Raw genomic sequence first — 18,624 nt, forward strand, 5'->3', positions numbered from 1 at the left:
AGTGCAGAGGTTGAAAAAGCACAGAAGAATGTAGTGGACTAAAAACAGAACATGAGCAGATTAGCACACTGGACAGGTAGATACAAATTATTCCAGACACAAGGAACTCCAGATGCTGGAATCTTGCAAAGAACACAAAGTGCTGGAGTAACTCAGCAGATCAGGCAGCATCTCCAGAGGACATGGACGGGCAAAGTTTCAGGTCTGAAGACTGGTCCCCACTCAAAATGTTGCCTAGCCATGTCCTCCAGAGATGTTTTCTGATCCACTGAGTTACTCCAGCACATTGTGTTCTTTATAAATTACTCCATATATTTAAAAAAGAACACGTATTGAAGTACCTGTAATACATTTTGGGAGCAAGACTGGAAAATGCATCTGAATTTGTTTATGCAGGTGTGCTGATACATGTATTCAAGAAAAATACATGGAAATATTGAGTTTTAATTCCATGTAAAATGCCAATGTAAGAAAGCTTCCTATTTACAGGAGAGACCAGAATTTCGAATCATAGAAGTGGAAGCAAACCATCCTGTGCATTGACCATCAACTTCCCATTCAACCTAATGCTCATTAATCTCATTTTTAATTCTCCCCACATTCTCATCAACTACACCCAAATTCCACCATTCACAATACACTCAGGTCAATTAACAATGGCGAATTAGCCCATGTGTGGTTGGAATATGGGAAACTAGAGCCTAATAAACTGCTGCATTCTGTTGTCAGTACATTTGACAATTAGATAACATAGTCGGCTGCCCTGGAAAGTTAGATTGCATGGACTCTAGGGAGAGCAAGCCGACTGGATAGAAAATTGGCTTAATGGAAGGATGCAGAGGGTGATGGTGGAAGGCTGCTTTTCTGGTGTCAGAGGTTATGGGGAGAAGGCAGGAGTATGGGGTTAGGAGGGAGAGATAGATCAGCCATGATTGAATGGCAGAGTAGACTTGATGGGCCGAATGGCCTAATTCTACTATCCCTTATGATGTTATAACCTTCTGACTGGAGGCCTGTGACTCGTGGTGTGCCTCGGGGATCAGTGTTGGGCCCTTTGTTGTTTTGCGGTTTACATCAATGATTTGGATGAGTATAGTAAGATATTATGGCAGTAGCATGTAAACAGAAAAAAGCACAGGTTTTCAGTACACGCCATTGCCAGTGTGGGTCGGCTTTATTTTACAAAGTACACTGCGCATACTCGCACATATTCACGCGACTGATTATATAATAAATATATCACTTGACACAAATCACACCATTCTGGTACTCAGTTCTTAAAGTTACAGTTAACATTTAATGTACACGACAAGTATGTACAAGACGATTAGTAAGTTTGCAGATTGTAAGTTTCACTATAGTGAGTGGTATATTGTAGATAGGGAGGATGGTTATCAAAGGTTACAGGAGGATCGTTATCTGTTGGGCAAGTGGGCAGAAGAATGGTTAATGGAGTTTAATGCAGATACATTTTCAGAAGACTAACCCAGCAGAACTTTCACAGTAAATGGCAGGGCTCTGGGGAGTGTTGTAGAGCAAAGAGATCGAGGAGTGCAGGTACATAGTTCTTTAAAAGAGGCATCACATGTAGATAAGGTAGTCAAGAAGACCTTGGTCACATTGGCCTTCATCAGGGTATTGAGTATAGAAGTTGGGATGTTATATTACAGCTGCACAAGGTACTGGTGAGGCCACAGTTGAAGCAATGTGTTAGAAATTGTGGACTAAAAGGATTGAAGAGTTGATAATTGTGAAGCCAGAGAGAAGAATGTGGGGGGTGGGGGGACATTGGTGCGTCCAGGTAGGGCACAGGAGATGAGGGAGAGGAAGAAGGGTGGGTATGGGGGAGAAAGGGGAAGGGGAGGCTGGGTTGTTAGAGGTTAACTAAAATTTGAGAATTTAATGTTCACACCATTTGAATTGTAAGCTACCAAAGCGGAATTTGAGGTGCTATTCCTCCTGTTTGCATGTGCCCGCACTCTAGCAATAAAGGAGGCCCAGGACATAAGGGTCAGAATGGGAAGGTGTGTTAAAATGGTTAACAACCAGGAGATCAATTAGGCCTTGGTGGACTGTGCGCAAGTGTCTTGCTTAGTCTCGATGTACAAGGAGGTCATATCGGGAACACCGGATGTAGTAGATGAGGTTGGAGGAGGTGCAAGGTCTCGAGGCCCGCAGATTCTTTTTCGCGTAGAGACCTGGTTTCCCCCCTGCTGTCATAGATGGATCCCACATCTGTGAGTCCTCTGTATCCCGAAGTTCTGCTCTCGCTCCCCTTCCGACCATCCGGAACAAGGATAAAATTCCCCTGATCCTCACTTTTCACCCACCAGTCACTAGACCCAACACATCCTCCAACGTAATCCCACCACCAGTCATGTTTTCCCATCCCCACCCTTTTCTATTTTCGGTAGAGACTGCTCCCTCTACAACTCTTTTTGGTTCACTCATCCAAACCAGCCCTCCCCAGGTGCTTTCCCCAGCAACCGCAGGAGATGTAACACCTGTCCCCGTTCCTCCTCCTTCGCCTCCAACCAGGGACTCATTATTTATTTAAGTTGCATTTTTCCAGTCTCTTTCCAACTATGCCAAAAAGCTAGATACATGGGGGGAGGGGGGCGAGAAAGAACCTGTTCTAGATCCTGAACCTGTCCTGTTTGAATGTTGAAACTTGATTATACATGAACCGATCTGCAAAATTATTCTAATGATTTACACCATTTTCTAAATTAAACTATCAGCTTCATGAAGTGGCACTGCAATGTTTTTTAAGAAACAGGTTTTATTTTAAACCAACCATGGTGACTAATTTTCTAGAAAACCTAGATGCTAACATTATCTTCCTGAGATGAGAATACTCTAAATAATTGCTTATCTAGCTTTTACATCTGTGGTGGTGTTAAATTGACAAACACGGGTTCTGCTGATGCACTTTGATAGGCTGAGTATTGACACTTGTTAAAATTGTGTTCTGATTCTGGTTGATTCAACCAGAACCAGATGCATTGACGTTTGTTGCTGTTAATGACCCAGTTTTGTATACCACAATGTTTTTTCAAACTTGTTTTGCAATCTGGAATGAAGTATGTGAAAACTGAATATGTAGACGGTGGCCAGCGTATTCAAAAAGACCAATGGATTAAATGAGCAAAGATCACTATTAAAAGAACCGAGTACCTATTGTCCCCACAGTACCTATTGTCCCCACTCTTGACTCTTTACACATCGCTTATTAGTTTGTATAACACCCTTGGACATTCAGAGAGCCTCATTAGCAGTACAGGTTGAACACCCATTTTCCGGCAACTGATGATCCGCCCACTCCTATAATCCGGACAAAATTACACGAGCTCAGTTGAAATTTCCTTGTCGTCCACTGATGGCAGTGCGAGTGGTGAGCTCTCGTTCTGGTCATGTACCTCTGTCGTGAACGAGTGATTGGTTTACATCTAAACATTGAAATCCCTCCTTGGCCTTGTCTAATTTAATCTCTGCTGGTCCAATGTTTAAAGTTATCGTGTTTCAACTCTGCCTGCCCCCCACGCACCACCCCACAACCCCGCCTCCTACCATTCTGTTCAATTCTCCGCTCACCCCTTGGAACTCTGAAATTCCTGTCAAGCCTTCTCAAATTTACTAAGTACCTTTAAAAGATTGTTTCCCAAAATCCCCTTTCAACTGTGCTCCTAATCTTCTCTCCTAACTGTTTCTCAAAGACAATACAGTAAACCCTCGTCTTGACGATCCCCTTATAACAGACGTTGGATACAGCGGACAGACCTGCCGACCCATCCCCACCATCTCCCCGGTTGTTTAGAGCCCAGGCTTCATACCCCACTCCTAACTGTCAAGGTGCACTAGTGAGCCCACCGCACAGTCCAGTGACCCGGCTGTTGTTGCGGCTCATGTTGTAGCCCCTGCGGACAGCGTTTCTTAGGGCTGCTACCAACAGGTCACCATGGGGCTCCATCCCCTCGTACCTGCTGCTGTTTCTGGCTGTGAGCGGTGGCTTTGTGCCGCCTGCTTCACCCATCGCACTGTGCCGTAGGCCTCTTTCACCTCCCTCCACCTCAACTTGTGCCGCCTGCTTCACCCATCGCACTGTGCCGTAGGCCTCTTTCACCTCCCTCCACCTCAACTTGTGCCGCCTGCTTCACCCATCGCACTATGCCGTAGGCCTCTTTCACCTCCCTCCACCTCAACTTGTGCCGCCTGCTTCACCCATCGCACTGTGCCGTAGGCCTCTTTCACCTCCCTCCACCTCCTCATCCTCCTCCCCCCACAGTCACCACCTCCTCTTTCTCCCCCGGCGTCACCAACATACTGCACCTTGGAAGCGACAGCAGATGAGAGGTGAGGGAGCTCCATGGTGACCAAACATGTCCTGTTGTTGGCCGTGGCCTGGAGAAAGCAGGTCGGGGGCCATATCGTGAGCCTCAACAACAGCCATGTGAACTGGTGAATATGGGCTAGCTGGTGCAGACCAGTGGCATCGCTGTCTAGTTTTGAAAGTGAAATGACACAAAGTGCTGATGTAATTTAGCGGGTCAGCATCTCTGGAGAACATGGGTGGATGATCTTTCCTCAGACTCATTCATTCGGCAAAGTCACATGACCGTTGTTGAGGCTCACTTTGTAGCCCCCAACTGGGCGGGCTTTCTTCAGGCCGCTGCCGACGACTGGACGTGCTAGGTCACCGTGGGGCTCCCTCCCCTCTCACCTGCTGTCACTTCCAAGATGGAGTCTGTTGGCGACTTCAGGGGAGAAGGAGGAGGAAGCGGCGGTGGGAGGTGTAGTGGGGGGGGGGTGGAAAACGGCAGACAGGACAATGCAATGGGAGAAGCTAGCAGCAGTGGTCGTGTGGGCAGCGGACAAAGCCAATGCCTGCAGCAAGAAACGGGGGTGGGGGAGGGAGACCCACAGTGACTGAACGCCTTCTGTCAGTGGTAGCAACCCAAAGAAATCTCATTCTGTCTCCAGAGACTGCAACGTAAGCTGCAACAAAGGTTCAAAGGTTCAAAGGTTGTATTTATTGTCACATACACCTAGGTGTAGTGAAATTCTTTTTGCCAATGCAGCACATAAAAAAGAATACAAACATAGCAATAATAAATAGCTTCAACATAAAAACATAAAAACATCCCCCCACAATGGTTCCCATTATGGGGGAAGGCACAAAGTCCAGTCCCATCCCCAATGTTCACCCATAGTCGGGCCTATTGAGGCCTCCACAGTTGCCTTCACGGAGGCCCGATGTTCCAGGCCGTCCTCGCCGGGTGATGGTGTTCCGGCGTCGGGAGAGTCCTCTCAGCGGCTTGGGAACCCTGGAACGGCCGCCTCCCTACTCGAGACCGTGGCTTCCGGAGCCGACAAGGCCGCGCCGAATGGAGCTCAACTGGCGATCTCGTCGCGAGATCCCAGGCTCCCGATGGAAAGTTTCAGCGCCGCCGCCCGCAGCTCCGCGATGTTTTTACCGGAGTTCCGGCGCGGCGACCCAGACAAGGCACCGCCCGCCCCGAAATGGCGCTCCAGCGCTGCACCGCCGTCCTCACACCCGCAGCTCTGCCGCCGCCGATGCCGGTGCCGGTGCCGCCGCCGCCGCCGATGCCGAGGCTCAGGGCGGTCCCCTCGCTCCTCGGACCCGCAGCTCCGCAGCCGCCGCCGATGCCCCGGGCGATCCCCTCAGGAAACGCCGCTCCAGGCCCGCTGGTAGGCCGCGAGGACGGGTCGAAAGTGCAGCCCGGAGAAAAGCTGCATCTCCGACCAGGTAGGGACCCTGAAAATTAGTTTCCCCCTTCCCCTCCCCCTCCCCCACATTAAAAAAGCTAGAACTCCTCAAAAACAAAACACTAAACTAACTAAAAATAAGAAAAAAGATGAAAAAAACAGACAGCTGCAGGCTAGGCAGCCATACCCCCTACAGGTCGACAGCAGCCGTGTCACCAGACTGCGGTGGGTGAAGAAAGCCTTGCTGGTGCACCTTGTGAATTAGGGTAGGGCCGGAAGCTGGGGCTCTAAACAGTTGGGAAGGCGGTGGGAGCCGGGGATGGGTCGGCAGGCCATTCATTCACATTCAGTTTACATTTAATGCTTGTTTTATTTAATAATAATAATAATAAATTTTATTTAATGGGCGCCTTTCAGACATCTCAAGGACACCTTACATAGTAATCGGAATAACATATAATCGGAATATAACAAGTAATAAAGACATCACAGAGACACAAATTAAAAACAGAATTCAATCCAAAAACAGATAATCAAAAACACAGTGTGAAGAGAGAGCAGCGGCAGCCAAAGCGCGCCAGCGTCCACTCTATTTAAGCTTCTAACACTCCATGGTGCTTTAGGGACATGGGGAATGGGCCAGGGGTCTACATTTGTTTCATTATCACGTGACTTCTGTTGGTTTGGCAAAACAGATAATCCAGAAAGGTTCTGGAACCGAGGGTGCCAGGAAATCTGTATTTCACTTGTATTTGGAGGATATCTGAAGGCTTTTTGACAGTTTGGGGCAGTAATTCAAAAGAAGGAATTATTCATTAAAAATTGTAAGAATGATTATGCTGTTTATATGTGGATGTTCTATATCTGAGCTGAGGTTTAATAAAGTGTTAAATTTTTCATGTTCAACTGAATGCAAGTTAAGAATGCGAGTACTTTGATGGAATTAGGATTTAAATTTCAGAACCTCATTCTACAGAAACACCATTGTTTTGGTTGACATGATAAAGTTGATTGGGAAATGTTAACGCAAAATTGTAACCAAATATCATGGCATGAGAAAGTAAGATTTCTGAACAGGAATTGTCCTATAAAATGCTATAATAATGAATGCCTATACAGATTGAAGCACTCTCGTCAGGCACTCTTGGGACCTGACTGGTGCTGGACCACAGAAATACCCCCGATCATCTTCCTCCGATCAGGAGTACTGTTAAGTTTAGACCTGTCATGGAGTGATACAGTGTGGAAACAGGCTCTTCAGACCAACGTACCCACACCGACCAACATATCCCAGCTACACTAGTCCCACCTGCCTGCGTTTGGTTTATATCCCTCCAAATGTCCTATCCATGTACTTGTCTGTCTGTTTCTTAAATGTTGGGATACTCTCAGCCTCAACTATCTCCTCTGGCAGCTTGTTCCATACACCCACTACCCTTTGTGTGAACAAAATTACCCCTCAGATTCCTATTAAATCTTTTCCTCTTCACCTTGGATCTATGTCCTCTGATCCTCGATTCCCCTACTCTGGACAAGAGATTCTGTGCATCTACCTGATCTGGTCCTTTCATGATTTTATACCTGATTGTATCCTGGGTTACATCATGATTTCCAGAATTGTCTAACCTGAGGTTTCAACAAGTTGGAAATGTTGCCAGCTGATACAGATTAGTACAGACCGTACTTAATTTTAAAGTTAGTCGGGATTGGGTTGTTGATCTTGATCTGCACTACAGATTCAAAACATGCCAATGCATAGATACTTGACTAATGCATGTTGAAACTTTTAATATTCTCGGCAGCTCTTTGTTTCCCCGCCTTTACTGCCTCATTACTCCATTCAGCTATTGGGAAAAATATTAGCAAATGACACAGATGGGATTGATCTTAAAGCTAAAGAATCATGTGATTTGTAGTGTAACAATACTAGTCGTAATAAAAGTTACCAGGGATTTCTTGTAGTTAGGAATTATCTTTAGGATTTTTGGAGGTTTACTTCTATTATTGCCGACATTTTTATAATTTGTTTCTGTAATCTTTTGTGTTTTCTTTAATGTACTCGGGTGTGCCACTCATCATTTATCTATGTGTTTGTGCAGGATGGATTCCTGGCTGAGAAAATTCAGTAAGACTGATTCAAATATTGAATATTTATCATGGCATACAATATTAGAAAAACTGTTATTAATATTGTTGTTTTAGGAACTTGAGACGTTTATAACTTTAAAAGCGATCCGAAGAACATGAATTGCCACTCATTGCATATTTCAGTGTCTTTACATGAACATCGAATATCACCAATTGGCAGAAGGGAAGAGTGGAAAGGGTTGTAATTGACCATGGTGTTTCCAGATAAAATATGTTGTCTTGAAAATGATGCTGACTATTGTTCATAAAAATCTAATTTAAATGTATTTGTGTGCTTTTTGTTTTTGACTAACAGATTACCAGAGACTGATGACAGTAGCAGAAAGTATCACTGCAATACTCTTTCCCTGCCAATGGCAGCATGTGTATGTTCCTATACTCCCTGCATCACTCCTTCATTTTTTAGATGCTCCTGTTCCCTACTTGATGGGTTTACATTCCAATGGACAGGATGATCGGTCCAAATTAGAGTTACCACATGAGGTGAGTCTCTCTAATTGTGCAACCATAAATAAGCTAAGTTTCTTGTTGCCAGGATTTCCGTTTGTCTTTTCCTGAATAGAATAATTAGTTGGCCCAGTGAAATATTGTCAGAAGTTCAGTAATATAGCCCTAGTTCAGCAATCTAGTGTAGGAGAAATTTATGTTTGATCGTAGCAAACTGATGATAAGGCACTTATTGGGGGAAAAAAGACTACAGTGATTTGAGGAAAAATCCTCAGTCCTGCCATCATCTCAATATATATGTACAAACTAGACTAAGTGCAGACCCATTGGGTCTGCTCCCCCAACGCAATATTCCACCACTCACGCATAGCCCCCCAACTGCGCAGGCGCAGCTCAATTCCCCTCATCCCCTAGCATTCCCTCCGCCACCTCTTCACCCTCCCTGTTTCCACTCTCCTCCTCCCCTCCCCAATCCCTCCCTTTCCTTTCCCCTACCCTCAGTCACTCCCTCCCTCCATAACTCCTCTCTCCTCCCTACCCCTCTCTTATCCCTTCATCCCCCACTGCTCACCTCCCCTATCTCCCCACCACTATCCCTCCTATCCCTCTATTCCCCACTCCCTACCTCCCCCACTCCTCTCCCTCTATTCCCCCACTCTCCCTCCACACCTCCCCCACTTTCCCTCCTCTCCCTCTATTTCCCCCACTCTCCCTCCACACCTCCCCCACTTTCCCCCCTCTCCGCCCCTACCCCCTCCTCTCCCTCAATACCCCACTCTCCCTCCTCACCTCCCCAGGATCTTGAGGGTGCCGCTCCTTTCCCTCCTTGTGTGCAGGAGCAGCGGCTGTTGCCGGCCCCTCCGGCCATGTCCGGCCAACTGGCTGTGGCCGTGCAACACTGGACAATGTCGGGCGAAGCGGGCGCCGCCCGTGACTGACAGCCAACCCGGCGAATCAATGCGTCGATGGTACGGCAGGAAAGGACCAATCTGCGCATGCGCGGTTTTTAAGATTTTTAAACCTTAATAACTTTGAAACTATACCATCGATCGGAACAATCCTGAGCACTTGAGCACAGGTGAATGGTGAGTAAGGTGGTGAAAAATCGTAGCGCTATCGTGTACCGTTTTTGCGGAAATAGAAAAACCACAGAAACCAGAAAAGCACAAGATCAGAGTTTTAGTGATAGATAGATAGATAGATAGATAGATAGATAGATAGATAGATAGATAGATAGATAGATAGATAGATAGATAGATAGATCTAGTTTGAAAAGAAAGGTCAGAAGATTATTTTATTTTTACTTGTGTGCAAATAATGGCTTTGTTGCGAAGTTAAAAAATATCAAGAGTACCAGTTTTCGTCTATTCTCTGATTTGCAGCTTTCATTACAGCCCATTCACTCGATTGGTTACAGCTTTAAAGGTAACACTAAAGAAATTCTGAATCATGAAGGAAATGGAAACTTCTGATTTTATTTTTAAAATAAAATATTCTTTTGTTTCGTTGAGGACCTTGTTTTAGGAAAATTGAATAATCCTGTAGCATATCAGAAAAATCTAACTGATTTGTTCCTTTCTCTTCATAAATTGAGAGATTGATGGTGTCATTGTCACATGGTACAGCAATATCGTAGCTTGCATTTCTGACAGAAATAAATGCTTTCAAAATCTCTAAATATATATTTAACATTTTCAGGCAAATCTGTGCTTTGTGGATATAGACAACCATTCCATTGAGCTGCCTGAAGACTTGCCACAGTTTCCAAACAAATTAGAATTGATTCAAGAAATCTCTGAAATCCTAATGGCTTTTGGGATTCCACCTGAAGGGAACTTGCACTGCAGTAAAAGTACCTCTAAGCTGAAAGATTTTAAAGAGAGGAACGTGGTCTGCGATAAGAAGAATGGAAATGTAGCTGGGTTGGCACTGAGCACCTATGAATTACTAAAGGAAAATGAGACCATGGCAAGGCTGCAGGCCCTTGTGAAGAGGACTGGAGTCAGTTTAGAGAAGGTTTGTGTTGAATTTATTTTGTTTTCAATGTCCTGTTTGAAGTTGTTTCCTAAACCTGTGTACTTGGAAAATCTGGGAAGCATTGGAAAAAGTCCCTGGTCTTCTTCTTTCGAGTCAATCTTGTTACAAATGTTGACATCGCTGTCATCATCCATCCTGAAAAGGACGCAAGCTTCCCGCGACAATCAGTGGGAGCCATCAATTGTAACAATAGATGATGGTGGTAGCAGAATTAACTCAGGATACTTCCAGTTTCCAGTCCCGCGTTCTGCTATGGGGCCAATTCCCTGGTGAAATACTAAAATAAGCTTATTCTTACATGGATTTAGCTGAAAAATCTTATTATGTTGAATCATTAGAATGTTAATGCCTGCATCTGTTTCATTGTAATGTGAAGTTTTAATTCTCTATCAATATTAGTCCAAGAATGTCATTGAAAGATGGGGAAGAAAGGTTTACAAGCATATTAATACATTTTGTGTAATTTGTCGAAAACATTGATGAGAAATTGCACTGGCGAGATGCATTTATATGTGTTGAATATTTTCACCTTCTGAGCATTTAGACTTTACCAATTAGAGGAAGTTATGCAAGTTGATATTCTTAATTGTAAGTAAATTGATTTTGACATCCAGAATAAAATTTGATCTTTTTTCTGTTTCTGGACATGAAGCAGTTTACAAATGGGAGACATTGTTCACAAATTCAAACTTACTTTTGATTAAGTACTATTCGGAATGCTTTTGACATTGTATAAATGGGAACATTTATAAATTGACTAATTCGCTAACTTACTGATTTGTGAATTAAATTCCTCAGCCAATCCCCGCACTTACTCCTTCACCTGCTGCTTCCTTGAAGGTATGTGTTGCGGGCCCACAACCCCGACCGTTTTTAAATCAATTATTTGACCTTTATATACATTTTAATTAAAACTAGTGGCTGAATATTGTATTTAGTGCAGGTGATGATAAGTGAATTCCTATTGTACTGGCAGGTTGCCAGTTTCCATTACGTATATGTTTTCTCTTAATCATAAGCCTACTGGACTTGCTGGACAGTGAACACAGCCTTTAATTAACAGTTTCAAAATAAATTGATAATTTCAGAAGTACTTGGTAACAGTGCCAATAAAATGCTACAAGTTTAACCAAATGCAAAACACTGAACGTACATGGTTCTACTGTGGTATCATTTTAGGATTAATTCATTTTAAATTTATTTCACAGATTAATTGAATGAAAAAATAGATAGCTTTTATGTCATTAAAAATCATCTAGTTATTGTTTCATCTCTCTCCTACATCAATTAATGTTTATTTCCCTTGATCTGTTAGATCCAAAGTGCATCAACTATTCCATTGAGAACTGATCAAAATAATCTAGGTTCAAATGCATCATATATGTAACTTTTAAGTATTAGTTGTTGTTTAATGTATTCTCAATAATAAGCAGATAAACATATTCAATACCTGTCCAGATAATAGGATGATGTCCTGATTCGTGTTTTAAAATAGACTTTTGCTATAAAACAGATATTTAATCCAAGTAGAAAATCTATCTTCATTTGGGAGGCTTATTTTAACCAGATGTCTTAAGGCTGTAACATATATGGAATGCCTTGTAACTTCTGGGTTTCTACTCTGTGGTCTTCAAAGGGATTTGGACAAATATGTTGTCAGTATCAGAGAGACAGAGCACAGCAGAGAGGCAACCAACCTCCGTTAATTTCCACCCTTCTTCCCATCGCAGTGTGATTTGTTGGGTGTGATGATCTTGTCTGATTTTATTGTTGCAGCTGGAAGTAAGAGTAGAAGCTGGAAGTAATAAAGATTTTAAAGTTCATTGTGACGAGGAGGAACTGAAGATTCATCAGCTTAACATCAAGATCAGGGAGATCTTTGCCAATCGCTTTACTCAGATGTTTGCTGATTATGAGGTGTTTGTAATTCAACCAAGCCATGACAAGGAATCCTGGTTCAATAACCGGGAACAAATGCAGAACTTTGATAAGGTAAGTTAAGCTCTTAAAATGCAAACTTCTCTGCTTTCTTGGTCTCTATTATAAGATACAGAGGAAAGCTTTTTTGTTGTGTACCATCCAGTCAGCGGATTACAATCAGACCATCCACAGTGTATAGATACAGGATAAAGAGAATACCATTTTGCGTAAGGCAAAGTCCGATTCAGGAGATTCCGAGGGTCTCTCATAAGATTAATGTTAGTACAGGACCACCCTCTAATTGACGGTAGGATGGTTCAGTTGTCCAATAACCGCTGGGAAGAAACTGTCCCTGAATCTGCAGTTATGCATTTTCACACTTCTGTACCTCTTGCCTGATGGGAGAGGGGAGAAGGGGAGGTGACCAAGGTGAGATTGGTCCTTCATTATGCTGGTGGCCTTGTCGAGACAGTGTGAAATCTAGCTGGCGTCAATGGAAGGGAGGTTGGTCTGCAATTTCTTATGTTCTTGGGTGGATCTGCTCCAAAACCATGCTATGATGCATCCCGATAAAATGCTTTCTACAGCACGTCTGTGGAAGTTGGTGAGAGTTATTGGCGACATGCCAAACTTCCTAAGTATTCTATGGAAGGAGAGGCATTGGTGTACTTTTTGGCCATTGCTTCGATATGATGGTGCAGGGCAAGTTGCAAGTGATATTTACTCCTATGAACTTGAAGCTTTAAACCATCTTTACTTCGGCGCCATCAATGTGTACAGGATATGTGTACCGCTTCACATCCTGAAGCCAATCACAATCTCCTTTGTCATGCTGACATTGAGAGAAATATTGTCTTGGCACTAAGTTATGGGGTTCTCTATCTCAGCAAGGTAAAAAAAATGGTTCTATAGCAATGTATAGTTTTCAAAATAAATTATGTAATTGCATTACTCCAGCAACATAGACATCAAATTATTGATTTAAATGCATGGACTTGACAAGCGAGGGTGTAGTTTGATCCTTCATCCTACCTCATTGCAGATCTTGAACATTTCTTATGTAACTGTAACACTATAATGCTCAGACACTACATTCTACACTGATATTTGTCTCTATGCACTACCTGTTGTAATTGTGTATGGCTTGATCGTACTCATGTAGAGCACAATTTGACTGGATAGCCCGCAATGAAAGCTTTTCATATTACACGTGACAAAAATAAACCAATGCCAGTACCAATTACGCAAGTGTACGCCGGTTAGAAGTGGGTCTGACGACTCCAGACAAAGTCGTTATTTGTCAAGTTTTTAAAACGAGTACTTCACTTCCAATTGATTAGATAGATTAGATTAGATTAGATTATTTAATGACCACACAGTCAAGCTGGTGGAATTCAGGTTCAGCACAGGATGTTACAAGGTAGGCTGATTCCCGTCAAACATAACATAAAACACAACATCATACAATATACAGTACATGCATGGGGAGGATATGTGCTGTTATCATAGTGTGTTCAGAATTCGGATTGCGTGTGGGTAAAAACTGTTTTTAAATTGTTTTCCTTTCTTTGCAGGCTTCTTTCCTTTCAGACCAGCCAGAGCCTTATCTACCATTTCTGTCCAGGTTTCTTGAAACACAAATGTTTGCATCATTCATTGATAATAAAATAATGTGTCACGACGATGATGAAAAAGACCAAATTCTTAGGGTATTTGATACCCGAGTTAACAAAATAAGGACTTTGAATGTTAGAACACCGACACTCCGTACATCCATGTATCAGAAGTGTACGACTATTTATGCAGCAGGTAAGGGCTTTTGCTTTTAGTCAATTTTTGGAAATCTGGGCATCATTGATAAGGATGTTGCCAGGGGTAGTACAATGTGCTATTTTGTACTTAAATTCTATTGTTCAAATGGCTATTGTTAGTTTGAGAATGTATCTAGATTTGGCAAATTCAAGTGTGCTTATCGTTGAAAGTATCAGCACAGTTTGATATTTGTTCCCACAAACATATAGCATCAGAATAAGAGACATACAGGTAATAAGTAGTAGAAACATGGAACTGCAGATGCTGGTTTACCAAAGAAAGGCACAAAATGCTCGATTAACTAGTGGGATCAGACAGAGTTGTTGCCTAACCCACTGCGTTACTCCACCATGTTGATCGTTCCAGAAAACTGCAGGATGTAGATCTGGTACAGAAATTGGTGGGATAATGGCAACTGGAGTTTAATCAAAAGGTATTTTATTTATCTGAGCTGCACTTTGGGAGGTTGAATCTGAGTGGTAAGTATACCGTTAATGGCAAGATTCGTGACCGCATTCATGTACAGGATGAAGTCTATAGCTCCCTGAAAGTGCCTGGAGGGTACTGGCTATCAGGAAAGGATAAACAAACTTGGATTTTTTTTTTTCTCTGGGATATCAGGTTGAGGGGAAGACCTAATTTAAAAAAAACACATTTATGGGAGGCATAGATTGGATAAACAGACCATAATCTTTTCCCAGGATGGAAATGTCAAGTACTAGAGGTACTTAAAAGTATTAAAGCATAGCTTTAAGGTGAGAATGGTAATGTTTAAATGAGATGTGTGGGTCTAGTTTTTTTTACACAGAATGGTGGGTACCTGGGATGCGCTGCCAGGGGTAGTGGCAGTGACAGATGCGATAGTGACATTTAAGAAGCTTTTAGACAAGCATGAATATGCAGGGAATGGGAGAATTTGGAGCATGTAAGCACATGCAGGCAGGCGTGGCATTGTGTACGACATGGACACTGTGGGCTGAAGGGCCTTTTTCTGTGCCGGCATCATGAGCAGATTATCTAGCATTTTTGTTCGCAACATAGTTTGTTTGGAGTTGAAATTGCCGTACCAAATTATGGCTCCAACTTGACATCTTCATAATTATGACTGGGTTGACCAAACTTGATTTTGTAGACGGAGACTGAATGGCCATGATGGGTTGAATGTCTGGCAATTGAACAGTATTTATTTTACTGGACTGGTTAAGCTGCATTTCCAGATCTAGCTTAGTTTCATTTTGCACTCTTTGGATCATAATTTCAAAAATCCCATTTTCCAGTTCATATTTAGCTCTTTATGTTAAATATGATCAGTGAAACTTTAACACTTGCATCTAGAGATAGCAAAACTGTAATTAAAAAAAACAAGAGAACATTTTGGAAAGCGCAACAAGTCAGGAAGCAGCTTGAAGAGAAAATCAGAGTTAATATTCCAGGTAGATGATATTAAATAAAGGTGTCGTTTCTTAATGGCTTCCTAATGGCTCCATCCATTAGGGTTTTGGCCCGAAACGTTGCCTATTTCCTTTGCTCCATAGATGCTGCTGCACCCGCTGAGTTTCTCCAGCTTTTTTGTGTACCTTCGATTTTCCAGCATCTGCAGTTCCTTCTTAAACACAAAGTAATATTCTTGTTTGGGAGAGGTTTATTGGAAAATGTGAGAATATGAAGTATGAATTAGAAAATATTGATTGGAACATGGTTTCAAGTTATCCAAAGTAAATGTATGACTGAACTATTGGAAAAAATGATGGCATTAAAATATATTTAAGAAGGAACTGCAGATGCTGGAAAATCGAAGGTAGACAAAAATGCTGGAGAAACTGAGCAGGTGAGGCAGCGTCTATGGAGTGAAGGAATAAAATATTATATGGAGCGAAGCATTAAAATATATTATCTTTTTGTCATAAAATTGGATAATAAATCATATCTGCAGTTCTTTGTTTTTACATTTAGTAAATCATGACAGAGGCTTCTAAAATATAGCCTACATGGATCAAAAATTAAATAAAGCTGTACATTTGGCGATCAGTGATAAATCAAAATGTTATTGTAATTTTGCTTCTTCGATTCCTATATATAAATATGTTTTCTTGTTACTTACACTGTGAATCTTCTTTTATTTCACTACATTTCCTTGTTGCTCACGTTTGGGGAATCAGGTATTCCCTCTTCCCCCCCCCCCCCCCCGCCCCCCCCTTTCTTCCCCCCCCCCGAGGGTAAACAGTCCATGGTTGGGGTGAGAGCAGTCCTTGGCGATGCTGAGCGCCCTCCGCAGACAACGCTTGCTTTGGACAGACTCAATGTAGGGGAGCGAGGAACCGGTGATGCGTTGGGCAATTTTCACCACCCTCTGCAGTGCTTTCCGGTCGGAGACAGAGCAGCTGCCATACCATACTGTGATACAGTTGGTAAGGATGCTCTTGATGGTGCAGCGATAGAAGTTCACCAGGATCTGAGGAAACAGATGGACCTTCTTCAGTCTCCTCAGGAAGAAGAGACGCTGGTGAGCCTTCTTGACCAGAGTTGAGGTATTGTGGGTCCAAGAGAGGTCATCGGAGATGTTGACCCCCAGGAACCTGAAGCTGGAAACACGTTCCACCTCCGTCCCGTTGATGTGGATGGGGGTGTGCGTGCCGTCCCTAGACTTCCTGAAGTCTACAATGAGCTTCTTGGTCTTCTTGGAGTTAAGGGCCAGGTTGTTGTCAGCGCACCATGCTGCTAGGAGCTGGACCTCCTCCCTATAGGCCGACTCATCGTTGTTGCTGATGAGGCCAATCACCGTTGTATCATCTGCATACTTGATGATGGTGTTAGTACCATGTACAGGTGTGCAGTCGTAGGTGAAGAGGGAGTAGAGGAGGGGGCTCAGCACACAGCCCTGTGGAACGCCGGTGTTCAGGGTGAGGGTTGAAGAGGTGTGCTTGTCTAACCTAACAGACTGGGGTCTGTTGGTTAGAAAGTCCAGTATCCAGTTGCAGAGGGAGGGGTCGATGCCCAGGTTACTGAGTTTGGTGATCAGTTTAGATGGTATAATGGTGTTGAATGCTGAGCTGTAATCGATGAACAGCATTCTTACGTAAGTGTCTCTGTTGTCGAGGTGGGAGAGGGCGGAGTGAAGTGCCGTTGAGATGGCATCCTCCGTACTCCTATTCTTGCGGTAGGCAAACTGATAGGGATCCAATGTGGGGGTAGGCAGCCTTTCAGGTGTGCCAGGACCAGCCTCTCGAAGCACTTGGTGATGATGGGAGTAAGTGCAACTGGGCGGAAGTCGTTGAGGCTTGCCGCAGTGGAGTGTTTTGGCACCGGCACGATGGAGGTGGTTTTAAGGCACGTGGGGACAACTGCTTGGGCAAGTGACAGGTTGAAGATGTCAGTCCAGACGTCTGTCAGCTGCGCAGCACAGGTCCTGAGGATGCGCCCGGGGATGCCGTCAGGGCCAGCAGCCTTACGTGCATTAGTCCTACTCAGTGCCACGTACACGTCGTAGGGGGTGAGTGTGAAGGGTTGGTGATCAGCAGGGAGCACAGCCTTGATGGCTGTCTCTAGATTGTCCCTGTCGAAGCGGCCATAGAAGTGGTTAAGCTCCTCAATGAAGGTGGTTAAGCTCCTCAATGAAGGAGGCGTCGCTGGACGTGGGGGTGGTGTTGGTGGGTCTATAGTCCGTGATGGCCTGGATGCCTTGCCACATGCGTCAGGGGTCGGAGTTGTTATTGAAGTGCTCCTCAATCCCGAGCTTATGGCAGTGCTTGGCCTTCTTGATGCCCCTCTTCAGGTTAGCCCTGGATGAACTGTAGGCTCGAGCATCGCCTGACCTGAAAGCGGTGTCCCGTGCTTTCAGCAGTAGCCTGACCTCGCTGTTCATCCATGGCTTCTGATTCGGGAATATGGTCACCCGTTTGAGGGAGGTGACACGATTGATGGTGGAGTTTATAAAGTCCAGAACAGAGGATGTGTAGGAATCAATGTCCATGTGGGAGTCAAGGGTGGCCTGGGCTCCCAGGCCAGGCCACCCTTGAGTGTCCATCAAGAGTGTCCATTGATGGACACTCTTTCATAAATGTCCATAATCTGTCGCCCCCTATTTCTCCAGCCCCTCTCGGCATCTGTCGCTATCTCTGCTCTTTCCTCTGCAACCTGACCTCTCCTGAATCCACTTATCGCTTGCCAGCTATTGCCCAAACCCTCCCCGTCACTCATTTATACTGGCTATCTTCTCTCTACTCTTCAGTCCTGGTGAAAGACTCTCCATTTCCCTTCACGGATGTTTCTCTAACAGTTTGCCTGAGATTCCAGCATCTGTGATCTCTTGTGTTTCCATGAGTTTAATTACTTTTTGGGATGCAATGCTCAAGAGAAAATCATTGGCTGGGCCATCCAAAAATGTTCTTGCTCTTCATTTTTTTTAACGGTATAGGATCTTTTTAGCATCCACCTGAACACAAGTTCTGAGAGTGCAGCTGTATTGTGGAGCTTCACCAGAGTGTCAGGTATCTTTGTGCATTGGAGTGGGTGTTGAGCTCTCAAATCTGACTC

General features: G+C 43.8%; 1 protein-coding gene across 7 annotated transcripts in view; it reads left to right on the plus strand.

Annotated features, from left to right (window-relative positions):
- Nucleotides 1-18,624, plus strand: part of dennd5a (DENN domain containing 5A) — a 90,565-nt gene that overhangs the window by 36,526 nt on the left and 35,415 nt on the right. For 4 of the 7 annotated variants that reach the window (XM_033038970.1, XM_033038973.1, XM_033038974.1 and 1 more), the window contains 4 exons: nucleotides 8,171-8,358; nucleotides 10,021-10,338; nucleotides 12,136-12,351; nucleotides 13,854-14,088. In XM_033038970.1, the coding sequence (XP_032894861.1) occupies nucleotides 8,171-8,358; nucleotides 10,021-10,338; nucleotides 12,136-12,351; nucleotides 13,854-14,088 (957 nt within the window). Of the gene's footprint in view, nucleotides 1-8,170; nucleotides 8,359-10,020; nucleotides 10,339-11,157; nucleotides 11,200-12,135; nucleotides 12,352-13,853; nucleotides 14,089-18,624 lie in introns of all 7 variants that reach the window. The other 3 variants (XM_033038969.1, XM_033038971.1, XM_033038972.1) reach the window with 1 other exon arrangement.

This window comes from Amblyraja radiata, chromosome 20 (assembly GCF_010909765.2).
Source record: "Amblyraja radiata isolate CabotCenter1 chromosome 20, sAmbRad1.1.pri, whole genome shotgun sequence".
NCBI lineage: Eukaryota > Metazoa > Chordata > Chondrichthyes > Rajiformes > Rajidae > Amblyraja > Amblyraja radiata.